At 51.5% G+C, this 20,206-nt stretch overlaps 1 protein-coding gene across 1 annotated transcript in view; it reads right to left on the bottom strand.

Annotated features, from left to right (window-relative positions):
• The window catches only part of JPH3 (junctophilin 3), an 89,564-nt gene extending 69,680 nt beyond the window's left edge, over positions 1 to 19,884 (bottom strand). The window contains exon 1 of the mRNA XM_090260949.1: positions 19,455 to 19,884. Within this exon, the coding sequence (XP_090117075.1) occupies positions 19,455 to 19,836 (382 nt within the window). The 5' untranslated portion in view covers positions 19,837 to 19,884. The remainder of the gene's footprint in view (positions 1 to 19,454) is intronic.
• Between the last annotated feature and the right edge of the window lie 322 nt (positions 19,885 to 20,206).

Raw genomic sequence — 20,206 nt, 5'->3', positions numbered from 1 at the left:
AGGTGTCCTCTTTTCTGGAAGTATGGTGGTCTCATGTTGTTCCCTCCATGCCATACTCCCTATGGGGATAGACTCTGCTCACCTCATCACCCGGACCTCACCAGGAAGGGCAGCCTCACCCACCTGCCAACAGGAATGACACCCCAATCCTGCTGAGTGCCCACAGTGTGTCCATAACATGCTAAGAGCTTCCATGAGCCCCTCACTTGGTTCTCAAGATGACCTGTGAGGGGTGTGTTACTACATCACTGTACCCATTTTACAGATGCAAACAGAGGTGTGGTGAGGTTGTCACTTGTCCAAAGCTGTGATGTTGAGGAAGCTGAGCTAGGCCCCCTGCCAGGGGTGTCTGATGTCCAAGCCCACATCGGGATGATTATTCTGCACTGCTCCCCGTCAAATGGGGGGGAGGGGTGAAGCCAACACCCAGGAAGGCAGGCTCCAGCTCCAAGCCCACCACGTCACCACTGAGTCAGTGGTCCTCACACCTGTGCACACACAGGGTCGCTCACACAGGATAGCAGGGAGGTGAGTAGGAGGAAGACTCGTTATGTGTGAAGGTGCCCCCTCCCCCTGGGTGGTGGCTGAACACCCAGCCCTGGCAGCTGGTAACTGGGCAGTGGGAGGACGCTGGGGTTCATTTAAGGAGGCCCGCGGCTGCTCCTGATACCGCTGAGGTCAAGTGCTGTCTCCTCCCTATGGTGAACAGTTCACATGTGCAGCTTGAGGAGACCTGGGCAACCCTCCTGCCAGCTTCCAAGTGTTAGCCCCATGTCCTCAGCAAGTAGGGACCACCCTTGCCCCCCAACCCCAGATTCATCCATCCCTGGCTGCTCCTCCCTGGGGCATGAACAGGGGAGGCAGCACAGAGAGGGTGCTGCTTGGTATCCTGCCACCTGGGGGCACCTTCCTTGGGCCCATACTCCCCTCGTGGTCGCCCAGCGGGCACTGAAGCTCATCAGCTGCCTGAGGCCCACGAGGCTGCCCTCTCAGAGGTCAGGGGTTAAGAGAAATGCCTGTGAGGTGAGGCAGCAGGGAGTGTGGGAGGAGGACGTAGGGAGCCCCTTTCACGGGACAGGACCCTTCACCAGTGTGGCTGGAAGTCAGGCAGGTCTCAGCTCAGGTCCTGGCCCTGTGACCCTGGACAAGGCTCCCTGACCTCTCTGAGCCCTGCGTTCCCCATTTGCAAAATGCGGATAAAAATTATTTTCCTCTGAGCTACAATAGAGGAACACAGCAGGAAAAGCCTGGGCAAGGGACCCAACTTCACCGTGCCTTAGTGTCCCCTTCTGTGAAACAGGAGCAATGACAACATCCACCCTGCAGGCTTGTGGTCTGAGAAGTGAACGGGCACAGGGGAGGCGCGGGGGCGGCTCCTGACAAACAGGGCTCCCTGCGCTACTCCAGGCCGCGCTTCTCCCGGCCACGTCCGTGTCACCTGGGCATTTACTGAAATGCAGGTTCTCAGGCTGGACCCAGGCCCACCGAACTCTGGGGGAGGACTGACAGCCAGAGAAATAGCATGCCTTCCAGGTGACTCTGATCTCACTCGTGGCCCACAGTCCAGGATATCCCATCGGACTCACTTGCGGGACTTTGAAAAATGATTACTGATGCCAGGCCTCCCAGAGACACAGATTCAGTGAGTCAGAGTTGAGGCCCAGAGGGTTTTTAAAGCTCCCAGGTGATTCCTTTTTCAGAAGAAACAATCACTTTCGTTTTTCATTATGTTTTTGAGGACCATCGATCCTGTTGCTGAAAAGCTGCCGGCAGGTCCAGCTTCTGCCTTCACTTCAGACAGAGGCCTCCTCGGTCTCACGCTCTCCGGGAAGCCTCACCCTCGCTGGCCTTCCTTTCCCACCACGGCTGGGGGCCCAGCCTTCAGGCCCAGGATCCGCATTAAAATGGAGGGTTTGCGATAGGATTTATGAGCCAAAGTTGCAGGAAGAGACACATGTCCACCCATAACTGTACACGGGGGCTCCAGGCCTCCTCAAGGCCATCGATGGGCCCCAGTGAGACCTCCACCAGCCTCAGTTTCCAGAGCGTTGGACCAGACGACCTCCTAGGGGAGCGGTGAGGCCTCTGTATGCAGCTCCTCTGCCAGGGGGACTGGCAGAGGAAGTCACCCATAGACCCCTTGGTTCAAGTCCAGCTCCCCCATTAACTGTGGGGCTGGGCGACTGACTTACCCTCAGTTTCCATGTCTATAAAGGGTGACAACAACAGCTCCTCACCTGCGAGACTGCGGCGAGACCATGACTGGGCCTGGGAATCTGGAGCGGCCGCTGAGAGTGAGGGGCGGGTCCCTGTGTGCTCTTTTATCCTCACAGACACCCCGAGGTGCCTGTCATCTCCTCATGGAGGTCCCCCCAGGTGCCTGGCATCTCCTAATGGAGGTCCCCCCAGGTGCCTGGCATCTCCTCATGGAGGTCCCCCCAGGTGCCTGGCATCTCCTCAGAGAGGTCCCCCCCAGAATCTGTCCTGAGAAAAATGAAAGAGTGGTTGGAAGCCACCTTGTCCAGCAACGTCACTTCCTTCCTGCTGAGCTCGACCACTGGCCGTCACTACTCAGCTTTGAGCTTCCTCAAGGCCCCCGCCCTCGCCCCAGCCTCAGCTTCTGGCAGCGTGGAGGTAACACCGCCTACTCTAACCCCCTGCGTATTCTCCTGACCACTAGCTACTGCCAAGCAGATATTGTCTCTACCGCATGCCAGGGGCTGACAATATACAGAGAACAAGAACCTCTTGGATCTGAGCTTGAGAGAAGCAGAGAGACATTCCGTGAACACCACCACTATAAAGAAAAGTACAGCAGGGCTGGGGGTAGAGGAAGAAAGGGCAGGAATATGGTCAGGACGCCCTGCACAGGTGACACTGCATGGTCCCTGTGACTACAGACTGTACATTCCACAAATCACTGTCTCCATCCTGTTAGGATTTTCTCCATGTCCAGCAATAAACCCCCTAGGGGGGACTGGTAAGGCCTTCTCAGCTTCCAGAAATTTATTTTTAAAAGAAGCTCAATGAGTATGTAAAATGGTACAAACACTTTGGAAAACAGTCTGGCAGCTCCTCGAACAAACCTAGAGCGACCATATGACCCAACAATTCCACTCCTCGGTGCACCTACCCAAGAGCTATGAAAGCACACATCCACACAAAAACACGTACACAAATGTTCACAGCAGCGTTACCAGAAAAGCCAAAGGCAGGAACAAACCAAGTGTCCCTCACTGGGTGACTGGACGGACTAATGTGGTCCAGCCATACACTGGAATATTCCTCTGTCTTACAAAGGAATGAAACACTGGCATATGACATGTGGACGAACCTCAGAACCATGATGGTGAGAGAAGCCAGTCACAAAAGGTCACATGTCACATAATGCCATCTATATGAGATGTCCAGAACAGGCAAATCCATAGACAGAAAGCAGATCAGTGGCGGTCAGGGGCTGGGGGAGAGGGGAGAGGGAAATGACCTCTAGGCGTGAGGTTTCTTTCTGAGGTGATGAAAGTGTTCTAAAATCGACTGTGAATATGCAGGGAATCATTAAATTGTACACTTTAAATGGGTGAATGGTATGGGATGTGAACTTTATCTCTATAGAGCTATTAAAAATAAAGGTGTGAGTTGGTGGACCCCTCTCTGCAATCTGGCGTGAGGCAGCTCCAGCCTGCCTTTGCCCCAGGGAGGGGAACAGAGGCCTCGGCCCCTCCTAACAGACATCACGGCTGCCCTGTCCGCCCTCCTTCCTGTAAACGCCCAAAGCCTCTGTTTAAGCACCACCCGCTCCTTGCCTAGGTCCCTTGGGTGGGGGCTCTCACAGGATGAGTATTTCTCAGAGAGCTTGCTCAGCAAACCAGGAGCCCCCACAGCTGAGCTTTGTTTCCAGGCTGTGCCCCAAACCTCTACAGAGCACCCCTCAAGTGTGCCAGAGGACTCCAGTGGCCTATGCAGAGGAGAAGGCAGGTTCCGGACTCCCCTCAGGACACAGAGGTGGAGCATCCAACTTCAGATGTGACATTTGCTCCTAAAGGCATGCTTGGTGCTCCCAATCTGGAGCGTGCAGACCCCTGGGAGTCCATGGTTACAATCCGGGGGTCATGGGGAGAGAAATTAGCCTTATTATTATTACTTTTTACTAACCTCTACCTGAGATGTAGATAGGCATCAGATTACTGTGGTGTATGGCAATCCTGTGATTTTGTCACCAACAGAAATGGCATGTCCCATGAGAGTAGCTGCAAACACCCTGGGATAGAGTTACACCCAGGCCTGCTGCTGCCGGAGCAGGGCCGGAGAGCTCAGGATGAACTTCACACCCACCCGCCGGATACCAGATCAGCCAGCCAAGGGTGGACAGGGCCAAGGACACAGTGCTCACAGTCCTCTGACCCCACGAATGCCACTCCAAGCTGGTGCTGGCCTGGAGACGGGACATCCGGTACTGAGTCTTCATGCCCCAGGCTGATGCTGCCCAGAGCAGGGGGCACACTGAAGGCTCCACAGGTGAGGTCTGGTAAATAGATTGGAGATCCTGACCCTTTCTGGGGCCCCCCTGCCCCCCACTCTGCCTAGCTCCTCCCCAGGAAACCTGGCCAGACCCCACCCCAGTCCCACTGGCTCAGGGCCAGAGCACTCCTTCCAGGCACCTGCCACAGTCCCGGTCACATGGGCAGGAGGGGCCGTAACACCCTCTCCCTATGTTCCCCTGGGGAGGGTCCACCCTTGCTAAACAAGGAGTAAACTTGACTGTTCCACCCTGGGTGAGCTCCTGGGTCTTGGCCAGAGGGCTCCAGCATCCCTGAGGGAGTTCTGGGTATTTCCACAGGAGTCCTCCCCTCCGGCAGCTGGGGGTGGAGAGGTAGCCTGGGAGGCAGGGGGCTACTGCCTTCCTGAGGGTCAGAGGCACCAGGGCTGCGCCCACTGCCTCTGATGCCCACAAGCTCAGAATCATCCAGACAACCACCCACCCCAGCTTGCCCAGAAGCACTGTTGAGCATTACCTCAAAATCCCCAACCCTGCTGGGACCCAGTTTCTAGTGAATGCCCCTCACAGCCCTGAGAGGCAGGCACAAAACTGGAAACTGAGGCAGGGAGGGGCACTGGACAGCCTGGGCACCCAGCCCACACAGGCCCCTGCTCCATACTGGAGCCTATGTAAGCTCAGGTGCTGCCCCGCCTCAGTGCAACAGGGTGCCCTGCTGCAGAAGTTGCTGCCTGGACATAAAGGTCGGGTGCCTGGAAGGCGCTCAGCCCAGGGCTGCTACAGTGCCAAGGAGCAAGAGCTGCAGCTTCCACAGGGCAGGGTGAGAAGTAATCTGTGCCCCTGACAGCAGGCGCACTTCATTCACCCCCTCTCTCCAGCTCTCTCCTCCCTCTCCCTCCCCGCTGCCCCTTCACAACCCACCCAGTCTTTCTGCCTCTTCCTCCTCCACTCCCCTCTTCTTACCTCTCCTCCCCTTCCTCCTTTTTCTCCCCCCTCTCTCCTGCCTGTGCCTCCCTCCCACCCATTTGTTTTTCTCCCTCTGTCTCTCCCCTAACCCCCTCCCACTGTCTCTCCACTAATTTCCACCCCTGGCTCACACATTCCTGGTTTTCCTCCTGCTGCTCAGGCCTCCACTGAACAGGAACCCCATGGTCCCTGTTACCAGAGCCACCTCAAGCCTGAGAAAACCCTGACCTCTATCATAGTTCTGCCACATTCACTTGAGGACACACACACACACACACTTACTTTCCTCTGCATCTGGCCCTGCACCATGGATGTGGCCACTCAGCCTCCATGCAGGGAGTGCAAGTCCCCACTCTGTCTGTGGGATCCTGGAGCAGCAGGAGACCTCCAGTGGGGCTCTGGACTGGGCCCGTCATCCCCAGTGGGTTTGCCTCCTGTCTTGTTTCTCCTAACAATCGAGTTGATTGTGTGCAGACCCAAAGGGTCAAGCCAGGGCCTCCACCACCCAGGAGGGATGTGGCCCCTGGTGCTTTGGCACAGACAAAATCATGCTGGTTTCTGGTGGCCTTGCTCCCTCTACCTCCAAGTGCTTAATAATGCTTCTCCAGAAGCATCTATGAAGCTTCCATCCTCAGGTCCTCATGGGAAAATCACTTTCCCAGAGGCTTTCTAAGCTGCCCCAGATGCCCGCCCAGTCTCTCTGTTAGTCTGGCCTGGCCCCGCTTCCCACCAGCATTAAACCTGGGGAGCTGTGTCCCCCACAGAACCCTGGGGCTATCTATTCACTGCCGTCCCTGGAGCCAGCTCATTGCCTGGCACACTGTCAGTGCTCAATAAATACCCCATGGGTACCAGCCTCCCTGCAGACACCATGGCTGTTCTTTCCCTGCGGGTAGAGCAGACCCTGTACACAGCCCATCAAAGCCTCTGCAGTGAGAACTGGACAGTGGGCAGTGGGAAGGGTTCTGTCAAGTTGACACTTCCTGAGCACCTACTGTGCGCTTGGCACTGTGCTAGGTACTCTAGGGACAAGAGAAAGGCGCCCACACAGTTTATTTCAAGGAATCTACCATCCATTGGGGAGGCCACATGCAAACAGCCATTGTGGGGGTGGTCAGAAGTCAGGCACTAGAGTCTAAGTCACCGGTGGATCTACATTATATTAAAACAAACAAACAAAAAAAGCCACCCTGAGTGGTGTGGCTCGGTGGGTTGGGCCTCATCCTGCAAAGTGAAATGTCACCAGTCTGATTTCCAGTAGGGCACATGCCTAGGTTTAGGGGTCAGTCCCCAGTCGGGGTATGTACAAGAGGCAACCAATCGATGTTTCTTTCCCTCTCTTCCTCATTCCCTTACCTTCTCTCTAAAAGTAAATCAATAAAAAATATATTTTTAAAAGCTTACAATTCAACAATAAAAAGACAAAAAACTCGATTTTAAAGTGGTCACAGATCTGAAGAAACATTTCTCCAAAGACATACAAATGACCAATAAGCAAATGAAAAGATGCTTAACATTATTAGGGAAATAAAAATCAAAACCTCAGTGCGATGCCACTTCATGCGCACTACTAGGATGGCTCATGAAATTAATTAATGAAAAAGACATAGTAACAGGTGTTGGTGAGGCCATGGAGTAACTGGAATCCTTGAATGCTGTGGATGGGAATGTAAAATGGTGCAGCTGCCCTAGAAACAGTTCTTAAAAAGGTGAAACATAGGGCTCAGTAATTCCAGTTATAGATAGCTACCCAAGAGAATGGAAAACATATATCCACATAAAACCTGGTACACAAATGTTCACAACAGTGCTATCCACAACAGCCCAAAGGTGGAACCAACCCAAAAGTCCATCAACTGATGAACAGATAAACAAAATGTGGTCCAGTCACACAATGGAATATTATTCAGTCTAAAAAAGGAATCAAGTTCTGATACATGTGACATAGATAAACCTTGACACCATTGGGTTAAATGAAAGAAATAACATTTTATATGATTCCATTTGTAGGAAATATTCAGAATAGGCAAATCCAAAGAGACAAAGTAAATTTGTGGTCATTGAGGGTTGGGGCAGGTGACCACAATGGGGACTGTTTAATGCATATGGGGTTTCTTTTGGGGGTGAAAAAAATGTTCTAAAATTAGGTTGTGGTGACAGTTGCACAATCTTGTAAACATACTACAAACCACTGAAGTATAAACTTTAAAGGGTGAATTTTATGATATGTAAATTGTATCTCAATAAAGATGATACCCAAAAAATGTCACTGTGATACCATCTGTTTCCTCTCAGGGTATAGAGGTTGCATAGGGTACGACCTTTAGGACATTAGCCAGGAAAGTGGGGGGAAATGTGAAGTGCAGGATGGGGTATCTAATCCACCCCTGGGGTTTCTAAGGTTTACAACATAATGACAACAATAGCAGTAACGACAGCTTATTTATGCAGCATCTGCGTGCACCAGGTGTATGCTCAGAAACCCTCACCTGATCTCACATCCAACCTTCAGGAAGAACCTATGCCGGCTTGTAACAGAGTAACTTGACTCTGAACTCAATTCTATGCCATGTGATTCAGTGGCTTCTGGAGAGTGACTTGGGCAAGTCACTCTAACGTACCCCTCTCTGCACCCCAGCCCCGCTTTGGTTTATTGCCTGTAAGTGGGCAGGCACAGTACCCTACGGACCTGGACTCATGAAGGAGTGGGGCAATAACATAACATAGTGGATGAAAATGTTGGTCATGTGGCCAAGACAAGCGAGTGTTAGGAGCTGGCTGTCCTGGACTCTGTCCTCCTGCTCAGCCCACCTCCAAGCTCTCAGGGTTCTGGTTCTTCCCAACCCACTGCCCCCAGCCAGATCCAGGACACCTGCACCCCCAGCTTCCAGCCTTCTCCCCATTTTCTTCCCCACTGAACAGCGAGGGTGATTATTTAAAAACAGCCATACAACTACCACAGGGCCCAGCAAGTACACGCCTGGATATTTATTCCAGAGAAATGAAGGCTCACGCTCACATAAAAAAACTCTACATGCAAGTCTGTAGCAGCTATATCCCTCATAGCCCCGAACAAGAAATACCCCAGATGCCCCTCATCCAGCAACTGCTTAAATATATAGTGGTCCACCCACACCATGGAATACTAGGCAGCAATAACAAGGAATGAGCTATGGATGCAGTAATGACCTGGATGAATCTCCAAAGAAATACAGTGAGTGAAAAAAGCCAACCCCAAAGATTAGATAGCATATGATTCCAGTTACAGAAGATTCCTGAAATGGAGAGCAGGTCAGGGGTGGCTGGGGGTGAGGAGATACAGGGGCGAGGGGGAGGTGGGCATGGCTGTAAAAGGATGAGTGGAGGAGTCTTGTGGTGATGGAATGTTCTGTGTGTGACTCTATCAATATAGTATCCTGGCTGTGACATTGCACTAAAGGTTTTCAAAGATGTTACCATTGGGGGAAGCGAGGTGGAATACACTGGGATCTCTCTGTATTATTTCTCACACCTGTGAATCTATAATCATCTCAAAATAAAAAAGCTTAATTATGAAAACACAAACACCAGATAGTGTTGCTGCCCTGCTTAAATTATTCAGTGCCCTTCCCTGGCCTCCAGACAAAATCCGAAATCCAAAATCCCTTCCATGGAAGATTTCTGTGCTCAGACCCCCTAACCCTCTCTCTCCCCCTTGGCCTGCTGTGGCCACATGCCTCTTCCCTTGGATCTTGGAACAAGCCAAGCTTGTTTCAGCCTCTGAGCCTTTGCACGTGCTGTTTTCCCTCCCTGCACACTATTTCTCCCACGCTCCATATGACTCATATCCTCCAGCACTCCACTGATTTGTATGCATCGTTCACTGTCCAACCTTGACTTCCAGAGTTCCCCCCACCCCCACTACAGGTACTATCGCCACACTAGGGCCACAGTGAGCAATCCTGCAGCCTGGGTCTCTGCCCTCTAGGAGGTTCCAGTCCAAGGGGAGGAGACAGCCCCAGAAGCCACTAGTTACAGTACACAGGCGCACGCACAATAATGGAGGGCACAGAGCACTGCAGAGGTCAGAGGAAGATGTCCTGCACCCGGCAAACCCATCCATTACCCCATACCATCCTCACCAAAGTGCATTTCAACTATTGCTCCCCCACCTATCCCAAGTTACCCACAAGCAGCTAGGCCTCTGAACTTAACAGTGAGCAACCAAATGGCCAGGGGTGGGGCCACAGAAAGCTTATGCACAACAGTTAGCTGGACAGTCTCCAGGCTGGCAGGGGGATGGTACCAGCTCATGGCCCCTTGGATTTGCTTTTACAACTAGCCTCCAAGTAAGGTGAGGGTGTGATGCCTGCCTACCAGGTAGCGCTCCCCCTGCTACCCCAGCCCCATATTCCCAGGAGGATCTTCCTGCCTCCCTTAATTTCTGAAACCCTCCCCATTGAAAAGCCCTCCTGGGCCTCCCTACAGTCAGACTGCTACCCCCTATGCCTCATTATCCTTTATAGTGGTCCTCACCCTGAGGCATGGACTGATTGGGAGGAGCACAGGTGCTTCTCAAGATATGTCCTTAGGACCCCCTGTATCAGGTGTGTGATCCTTCTGTAAACTTCTGAGCTCTCTTCTGAGGAGCCTGTCCAGAGGCCTGGCGACCACACGTTGCTGAGTCCCTGTTCCCACATCTCCCGCTCTGCCTGCTCCTGGCCTTTGCTTTGGACCCACAGGCCAGCAGGAGTCTGCTGGCTCTGCCCTCCTCCCATCTCCCACTTGCTGTGCTCGCTGAGCTCCATCTCTGCACATTTAAGCGCCTGTGGAGAAGAAAGGGTTCTTATCCTGGGGTCCATGAATAAGTCCCAGGGAGTCTGTGAACCCAGTAAGTGTCCGCGAACAACTGCACGTGTGTAGGGACATGGGTGTATCCTGGGAGGGGACCTGCAGCTTCATCCCACTCTCAGAGGGGTCTGGAAGAACACACAGGTTTATGGATGGCAGGACAGAGGCCACTGAAGGCCAGGTTTAGAAGAGCATGGTGTCCCCTTTCTCTGCCTCTCCTGCACTGTTAGGCCCCAGGCTCCTCTCCAGGCCTCTTGGTTTTGTCATCTGTAAAGCAAGGAAGTGGCTGGAATAACTGCTCCGTGGCTGGGTGCTGGAGACTATTCCGGACCAGTCAAGCCCCACCGTCCACATAGGACCTCATCAGGCCACATAACCCTGTCTCACTTTTCTCCTCTCTTGCATGGGAGCACATGGCTTATCTCAAAGCACTGTTTTAAAGAATAAAAGAAATAACACTTATGGTAAAGTGCTGTACTCAGAACAAAGTGGACATTTAAAATCTGCATCCTTCTTTCACAGGGCTCTCCCTGGCTTTGAGATTCTAGGTTTCACTTCTGTGTTTTAGAGCTACTTCACAGTGAAGTCTGTGAGACACTGCAGTGAGTTGAATAGTGACTCCCCACCCCCAACAAAAAAAGATACATCTACACCAAACTCCTGGTACCTGTTAATTTGCCTTTTGCAGATGCAGTGAAGTTAAAGATCTTGAGATGAGCTCATCCTGGGTTTTGGCTGGGACCTAAATCCAATGATAAGTGTCCTGATAAGAAAGGAAGAAGGGAGGACACAGACACGGAGGAGAAGGCCACGTGGTGACAGAGCAGTGCTCTTCCTTGCTGTAATATAAGTGTTGTGCTTGGAAACTCTCTAGTCTATTTCAGTTTTCTAAGTGAAGCAAAACATTAATTTCATGAGCCACTTGACCCAGGGCTTGAAAACCTCTGTCTATAGTAGCAAGTCTTGGCTCTGGCTGCTGTTATCACATACTCAGGCTGGGTGTCCCCCTCCAAGATCCTGGATGGAGTGGTGTTGGATGGAACCCCAACTGCATCCCAGGGATTCCTATGTGCAGCCGAGGGTGATCTGGAAGAGAGGCCCTCAACCTGAGGTGTACACTAGAACACCTGGACAGTTTACAAAAGACCCCCAGTTCCAGGCTGCATGTAGACCACCTCATTCAGCCCAGGCATCAGCATTTTTCAAAGCACCCAGGTGATTTCCTGCACAGCCAAGATCAGAACTAGTGTGCTAGAGCAGTGCTTCCCACACTTGAACCTCCTGGGCATCTCTCAAACACTTGGACACTCCCCTGGAGGTCGGCACTGGGTCCTGAAAGTCTGCATTTGTAACTGTCTCCCAGGGGACCATTCTTCATGATTTTAATGTGCAGTAGGGCTCATAGGCACTAGCCTAGAGCCATGATTCTAAAGGTAGATCCCTGGTCCAGCAGCATCAGCATCCATTGAAACTTGTAAGAAATGTCAATTTCTGGGCAAGCTCTCAGGGATGGGGTCAGCAATCGGTTTTCACCTGCCTTCCAGGTGATCCTGATACACACACAAGTTTACAGAGCACTGGCCTAGAGTGACAGGCAGTGGCAAACCAACACCCTGCCAAACTGACCCTTAATTACTTGGGGGGACCTCCAAAGCACCAGGGGACCCCCTGGGTCCCTAAAACCTGTGACATTCCTGGGAAAGCAGGAGATGGCACACATTGAAAGGGAAAAAGTGGTATGATTCCATCACAGAAGTGAGAACACTGAAGCCGAGAGAGGAAGAGCCTTCTTCAAGGTCAGCAACTTCAGTCTTGGAGCAACAGCTGCCCTGCCCACCCTCCCAGATTCAAGTCAGGTATCCCCTCCCCTAGGTACCCCTGCTGCTCTCTCAAGGACACACACGCTCCCGTCCCACCTCAGAACTCTCACCTACAACATGTCCATGCAGGATCCCCAAAGTCTGGCATGAGAAACCCCTAATTATTTCACATGCTTTAGTTTTGAATCCAGACTGCATATTCTTTTTGGCAGAAGTCATGTCATCCTTTTTCTTATATCATTTTTTTATATGTTTATTTTTTCCCTATAGCCTACATTACTGCAAAATATGTACCACTTGCCCTGACTGCTGTGGCTCAGTGGATTGAGCATTGGCCTGCGAGCCAAGTGTCGCTGGTTCGATTCCCAGTCAGGGCACATGACTAGGTTGCACATCAGGTCCCCAGTTGGGGGCACAAGTGAGAGGCAACCACATATTGATGTTTCTCTCCCTTTCTTTCTCCTTTCACCTCTCTCTAGAAAATAAAAAATAAATAAAAAAAAACACAAACAAATAAATACATTTTTTAAAAATATATGTACCACTTACATAGTGTTATAGACTGAATATCTGTGTCCCCAAGACTCAAATATTGAAATCCCAACTCCCAATGTAATAGTATTAGAAAGGCACTCAACATTTTTAGAAAAGACTGACAGGATTGGGATGAAAAATAGGCAAACACCTGCAGCGTTCATGAAGGTGGAACCCCCATAAATGGCATTAGTGCCTTATAAAAGGGACCTTTGAAATCTCCTTTGTCCTTTCCACCATGTGAAGATGTAAAGAAGCTGGCAGCCTGCAACCCAGAAGATGGCCTTCACCAAACACCAAATTTCTCAGCACTTTGATCTTAAACTTCCGGCCTCTGTGAGAAATGACTGGTGTTTATTAGCCCCCTGTCTGTGGTGTCTGTTATAGCAGCCTGAACAGACTGAAACACAGTCAGTGCTCCGTAAATATTTCCAGGTTAATTCACTGAAGGGGGAGCTGAGCTTTTCTGTCTCTGTGCCTTGAATATAGCAGGAACTCAGGAAGTGCTTCTCAATGACCGAATGAATTAAGCCAAGGAAAAGGTAGCAATAAAGAGATAGAAAGTGAGCAGATGGAAGGGTGTTTTCTGCTCATCTTAGCTAGCACTTTGCAATGAGTGCTGCTCATTAAATAGTGCTCCAAAAATGTCTTCTGGTCACAACTGGTTTGCACCATTAGGACATTATTAATCTATTATTTATTGTATTCAACACCATCCATCTTACTCAGGTAAAACACTGGCAGAGACTCTTAAGAGCAATGACAGAGCCAATAACAAACAGAACTGATCAAGGAGTTATAACAGTGATGCTTTAAAGCAAGTTTTAACTTTTCCCTTTAATGGTCTGTGTACAGTTCTAAGTTCTAGCAATGAGATGGATGTATGAAACGATGATGGTGAATGAACTTATCAACTACTACTGCATTTACCAGTTCGTCCATTCCACAGATATTTATTGAGTGGCCACTAGATGCTGGCACTATCTTAGCCCCTGGACACACAGCAGGGACCAGCACAGACAACACATCCCTTCCTGCAAGAGACTTACTTCACTCCACCAGCACAGTCCAAGAGAACTTTCCATGACGATGGGAATGTGCTACCTCAGCACTGTCCAATATGGTGCCATTATTGGCCATATGTGGCTACTGCGCACTTGAAATTTGACCAGTGTGGCTGAGGCACTGAACTGGTAAATTTTATGTCATTTTAACTCATTTAAATTTAAATTCCAATAGTCACATGAGGCCAGTCACTAGATTGGGCAGGCCTGGTCTATGTGACTAATCCACTGATGTCAAGTTAAAGGGAACAATGGTAAAATAGATCACTCCTTTGCCTACTTTTCGTTGTGCACTTATAACCCCTCCGTGCTCCGTGGAAACTGAGCACATACAACATGAGGCAGAAGTAAACCTCTGATTTCAGGGCAATGTCTACAAGACTTACTAAAGGACACTCCAAAAACCCTCCTATATCATCTGGGAGAGACTCTCCCACTTCAGTAGGCAACACCAGGGGGGTACTCAACTTTTTTAGAAAAGACTGACAGGATTGGGGTGAAAAATAGGCAAACACCCCCAGGGGTGGTGTTTCTTGGAGTAAGGAACCCACACACTGACAGAATGAGAGCAGGCAGACTTCTGATAGCCAAGTGTGCGGAAGGGGTCAGAGCCAGGCAGTCACTGGCCAGGAGACAAACGTGGTTTGGCTGGAAAAGGCGGCCTGGCGAGAATTAGAGCAAAGCCAGCTGCTCAGGCAGTGTTTGTGGGGCGCTCTCCAAGGTGCTGAAGAGGCTGAGCTCTCTCGCTCTCTTCCCCGGCCTCACCCCCCACCCACCAAGGCAGACAGGTGAACCCAAGGGAGCCAGCCCCTTGGCCTAAACCACAGAGCCTGTTTGTGGCAATGCCAAAACCCCCAGAACCCCGCAGCGCTCACCTTCATCTACCATGTCGCCTCTCACAAACCAGAAAACTACAAATTAGGTAGTGGATGATCTAAGAGAGAGTGGACCATTGTGGAAAATTAAACACCACTCTTTTTGTAGTGCTCACAACTCTACAAATATCTGGTTGTCCTTTAAAGATATAATGAGTTTTGTACACAAAATGACCACCTAAGAGTTGATGGCTGGTTGTCTTTACAGTAGTAGAGGCCTGGAGGAAATCTGAGGAAGAAAAGAAGTCTTGAAGAAAAATAGCAGAGGTCCCGGCCCTCCCACTATAGCCACTACCACCCTTTGTTTTTCTGGGGTCTTCCCATGCCCCTTTTCTTGGGTTAGCTGCATTAATTGTTAACCTCACCTAGGGGCTACTCAGTAACTATGGGTGGAGTGGCTATTTTCGGAGGGTGCTGATCCTCACTTCCTCACCAGCCCTGCTGGGCTTCCTAATATAAAGCCCGACAAATTGCTTCAGGGCTGTGCTGGGTGAGGGAGTCTTCAGTAACACTTCTTTCTCAGCTATTATTGGCAACAAAGAACTAGTTATTTGCCGTTTCCTTCTCCTTTCACCTCGTGGAGTCTTCTCCCTCCCCAAAGTGTCTGAAAGAGAATTTCTGAGGAGATGCTTTTATCTCCCATAGCTGAGTGCTTAATTCTTTTTATTTCTGGAAGGAGTTCTGATGGACGTAATATGTCGATGGGCCTCATTCTTCCTAACCTGGGCATTTGGACTTAAAAATTTACATTCACGTATCCATGGCTAAGTACTAAAAATATGCTCAACGGTTGTTTCTTTTGTTTGGAGAAAGAGTTTCCCCCCTTACAAGCAGCATTGACTGCATAAATGTGTATTTAAAGTGGAAATGAAGCTTTCTGCTCCATCTGTAACCTGAGCCCTCCTCTAGTGCTGGCACTCTCCCTTCACAGGGATGGCTGCTTCTCAGGAGCAGGCATTGGTAGGGATGGAGTACTTGGCCAGAGAACAAAGCTGGGAGGGTGCACGTGGCTGTGTTTTGGGGGGCAAGATGGAAAATGTCTCTGGGTGACAGGTATATTGTGTGCCTGCGCACGCAGGCGCCAGGGAATCTGAATTTCAACTGTGGGCGTGTGTGATTTGTGTGGGCGGAGGGATCTGGGCGGGTGAACGGAATCTGTGTATGAGGGGGAGAGGCCGGGTGTGTGAGATGACTCATATCTTTCAGGCTGTGGGAGGGTTTATTTGGAGGGGGTAACTTTTGGTCCCAGGGGTCCTATGACACGGCACCCAGGAAGAAATATTTACCTGTGCAGCTTAGTGCAGGGGTCCAGCAAGTGTAGAACAGGCAATGCGACTGGTGGGACCCAAGCAGCAGGGTCTGCGTGTGTGTATCTGTGAATGTGCCCTTGTCTACAACTCTGGGCCACTGTGCCCAGAAGAGAAGAACAGGTGTGGAGGAAGACGGAGGAACAAGGAAGTAGTTTAGAACCAGGCAGTTTAGAAACAGGTGTTCCACATGAAAGCACGGGATCTGGAACCGCCATCCTGAGAGTGAATCTGGGTGTGGCTCAATGCTCATCTGCCTTCTCTGAGCCTCCACTTCCCAATGTGGAAAATCAGAGGGACAATCCCGGAGAGGTATAGGAATTAAGTACTATAATTCATGCCAACACTTGCCCCATGCCCTGACCACAGGAAGTATTTAATATTCCCATTTATTATCCTTTTCAAAATCATCATTGTCATGTCTAGATATTGGATCTCATTACATGTGACATACACTACATGTGAACTGTAATAAGAAAACAGTCATAAATAATAATGATGCCTACTGGTATAGCCATGTATACCACCTCACTTAATGCCCACCTGTTTTACAGGAATTATTATCAGCCCTTTGAACAGGTGAAGGAACAGAAGCTCAGAGAAGTTAAATAACTTGCCCAAGGTCACAGAGCAAAGACACTGCTGGGATTCAAGCACAATGGCTGTAAACTACACAGCATGTGCTCTGTCACCCCACACCCCAGCCTCACCATCTCTGTGGAGTCACCAATAGACAGTGGAAGCCACTCAGCTCTCTTCAATGAGCAATACCTGCCTTGTGCTCATAGGAGGATGAACCTGAAGGAGGAGGAGTTGGCAGAAGTGTCCCCAGATGAAATGGATTCCATACAAATTCCAGCTAAATGTAGAATACATTTGCCGTTTGTGTATTATTCATGAATATCACTGTTTTCCCAAGCCAGCACTGGGAGCTAGGCTGAAGTTTGGGAGCTTTGCAGATGCCCGCCCAATATTCCCATTCCTTGTGCACAGGAAAAGTTGGTTAGACCTTTAACTCATTAAAGGCTCTGCCCTCTCTGAAGGAAGACCCATCACAGCCCACCAGTGGACTGGGGAGAAAGCATAGAACTGTTTGGTTCCAGCAGATCATGACACCCCACTTTAGCTCTGCTTGCATGATGGACTGCTCAAAGGCACACATTCTCCACAGTCACTTCCTTCCTAATGAGAAGCAGGGGTCGTGTTCCAGAAAAGTGGCCCCAGATGTTGGGCTTGATTACCCTAGGCCAGAGGGTCAATTCGATTTTCTGCCATGCCATGTCGCAAACCCAAAGGGAGCAGCTGGCCCTGGCGCCCTGCATCTGTGTGTCCTCAGCACACAGGTGGTGTGATGAGGACAGACTGAGGTTCAAACCTTCAACTCTGCCACCAGAGGCTGGGGGACTGGCTCCTGGGCCTCACTACCCGCCTCTGTAAAAGGGCCATGATCCCCTCCATCATGTGACACTCAAGCAAGAAGATGCAGAGGGGAAGTGCTTTAGGGAGCTGAACACTGCTTAGCTGGGTGGATAGCAGATAGAGACCCAAGGATGTAAATCCAATAAAAGAAGCATTTCTCACATCAACATGTCGGATCCTAAATTCATGCCCAGCCACAGAGGCAGATTCTCTCTTCCCCCAGTAATTACAATGTAATTACCCTTCCTTCTAAAACAGAAGCTCCATGAGGGCAAAGATTTCTCTCTGCTTTGCTCACTGCTCTTTTCCCAGAGTCCAGAGCACCTGCTCATTAGAGGCACACAGTAGATATTTGTTGAATGAAGGACAGAATTCCACAGGCCACTGAAGATGTCCAGGGAAGGTGGGCAGCCTGGGGTGCTAGACCTCACCCTCAGATACTCTGGGGAGCTCCTGACTCTTCTCCTCATGCCCCCACATGAGGTCCCCTGCACAGGATCACAAAGCCACTCTCCTGGCTCAGGCACAGCTGGGAACACCTCTGGAGGGACAGATCTGCAGAGCAGCCTGGCCAAAGCTCTGAGGTGACAACTGCCCCTGAGCTCCCAAAGCGTCCAGCTGGGAGCGCCAGGCTGCTCAACCGCCCACCTCAGCCACCCACATCTGCTGTCCAGGCCTCACTGTGCCTGCACACACACACACACACACACACACACACACACACACACAGAGGCACGCACGCCCACAACCTGGAACCTGGAACCCAGCAGGCTGGTCTGCTCGCCTGGCCCCATGCCCCTAGGTCAGGGAACCCTCCAACCTGATCAGTGAAAACAACAGCACAGTAGAGGCCACCTGGGACCAGGGCTGGGCAGGGCTATGACAGGCAGGAGCATTATATAATTAACTGCCCCCATGCCTCCTCCCCTTTGAGAAATAATGAACCCTACCTCTCAGTTGCATAAGCCAAAATAATAATTACTCTCCAGCCCTCTGTCACTCCTGGATGAGGCCGGGGAGCAGGTGTTTAGTACTTGCTTCATGCGGCTCGGAGGCAGCGAGCAGGCAGGGAGAAGACCACACGTACACTCATGATTTCTATGCCCCCAGAAGCAAGTCGCTGCTGTGCCCCATTCCTTGCCTGAAAAATTACCAAACCACTTCTGAGGATGAGCTTCCAGATTGGCGGCAGGGGGGTGGCGGGGGGGTGGAGGATAGGTTGCATCTGGAGAGCAGGCTTGTTTGGGGTCTGGCTTCCAGGAACAGTAAATGCTCCATGCCTCTCGGATGCACCAAGGAGTGTCTGGGACGGGGGGTAGCTGCAAGGCCATCAAGGCTCCCTGCACAGAAATCTTACAGCAGTGGTAGGCAGCGGGTGGACAGCTCCCTGGCTTCCTGCACCAGCTCAGCCCTGAATGTGGTGGCATGTTAGAATGAAGGCACAGACCATTCCCTGAACTAATGGAGAAAATGATTCAGCCACTGAACAGTGAGATTCCTGGGCTCTCACTAAACAGATGGGCCTCCCTCCCTCTCTCCCTTTAGCAGCCTGCTCTGACAGCGCTAGCCCATGTCCAACCACCTAGAAGTTTATTGCCTTGTTGTGTTGGTTTAGGTTCGTGTCCCCCGCCTCTAGCTTTCCTAATCACTCCCTTTCCATTGGCTTGGGTTGATCAGGTCTGAGGGAGGCCCTTTAGTACCGCAGGAAAACAAGAAGCAAAGCTGGGGCCTGACTCCTGGAGGCCCACAACAAAGGAGCTCTGTCAACAAGGTTAGGGGGGCCTCTCTCAGCCCCCGCCCGCCCTCAGTGGGTCCCAGAGGAGGCCGTGGGCCCAGTCTGGCCTTCCCGCAAATCTCTGGCCTGCTCTTGGGTGATGCACAGACACTGCTCAGCTCCGCAGCTCCAGGGCCTGGCTCTGCTCCTGGAAAGCCCCCAACACCCTTCAGCTGGCACAGGGGTACTATCCCCCACCAAGCAGTGGGGCAACCTGTAGCCAGGGCAGCTGGGCCTCCAGGGAACCCCAGGAAATGCCCAGGGCCCCACTGGAGGGAGAAGCTCAACTTCCCCAGAGATAAACAGAAGACAAGAGAAGGTCCCTCCTCCGCCCAGCCCCCGGCCCGCCCGCCCGCACCGGCGCACCTACCTCCATCCGAGTAGGTCTCGGTGCCATAGCCGTCCTGCAGCCCGTTGCTCCAGGTCCCTTCGTACTTGGCCCCGTTGCCCGTGCACTCCCGCACCCCGTAGCGCCCCTTAAATCCGTGCGTCCACTCGCCCTTGTACACCCACTTCCCCTTGCTCTCCAGGCCGATGCCGTGGCGCTTGCCCTGCGCCCAAGTGCCCTGGTACGTGTTGCCGCTGGGCCAGGTGTAGACGCCCAGTACCTCGAAGCCGTGGCTCCACGAGCCGGTGTATTCGCCTTGGCCCTTGGGGCCGGTGCAGACGCCATGGCCGTGCGCCTTGCCGTCCTCCCAGCCTCCACAGTAGGACCCTCCATCGTCAAAATTAAACCTACCCCCACTGGACATGCATGTAACTCGGTTTGCAAATCCCGCAAACGGTGAAAAAAAAAAAAAAAAAAAAAAAAAAGGCTATCAACAAACCGGATTCTTGGTTGGCTGACTGGTTTTGTTTTGCTATTTTTAAAAAAAAGAAAGCATGGAGAAAGCAAAAACACAGCGAGCAGATCCCAAGCGGCGGGCGGCGGCGGCGCCGGCTTCGGTGGAATTTAAGTCAATCGGGGGCGATTATTCATTTTCGAGCTGCGCCGCGGAGCCTGACCAGCGTCTCGCGCTCCCGCTGGAGACAGGACCGGAGGGGAGGAGGGAGGGGGAGGGGAGGGGAGGGGAGGGGAGGGGAAGGGAGGGAGGGGGCAGGAGCAGCGGCGCTGGTGCAAAC

Source organism: Furipterus horrens, unplaced genomic scaffold (genome assembly GCF_987537825.1).
Source record: "Furipterus horrens unplaced genomic scaffold, mFurHor1.1.pri manual_scaffold_13, whole genome shotgun sequence".
Classification (NCBI taxonomy): Eukaryota; Metazoa; Chordata; class Mammalia; order Chiroptera; family Furipteridae; genus Furipterus; species Furipterus horrens.
The sequence above is the reverse complement of the archived record's forward strand: the minus strand, read 5'-3'. Positions and strand labels throughout refer to the sequence as shown.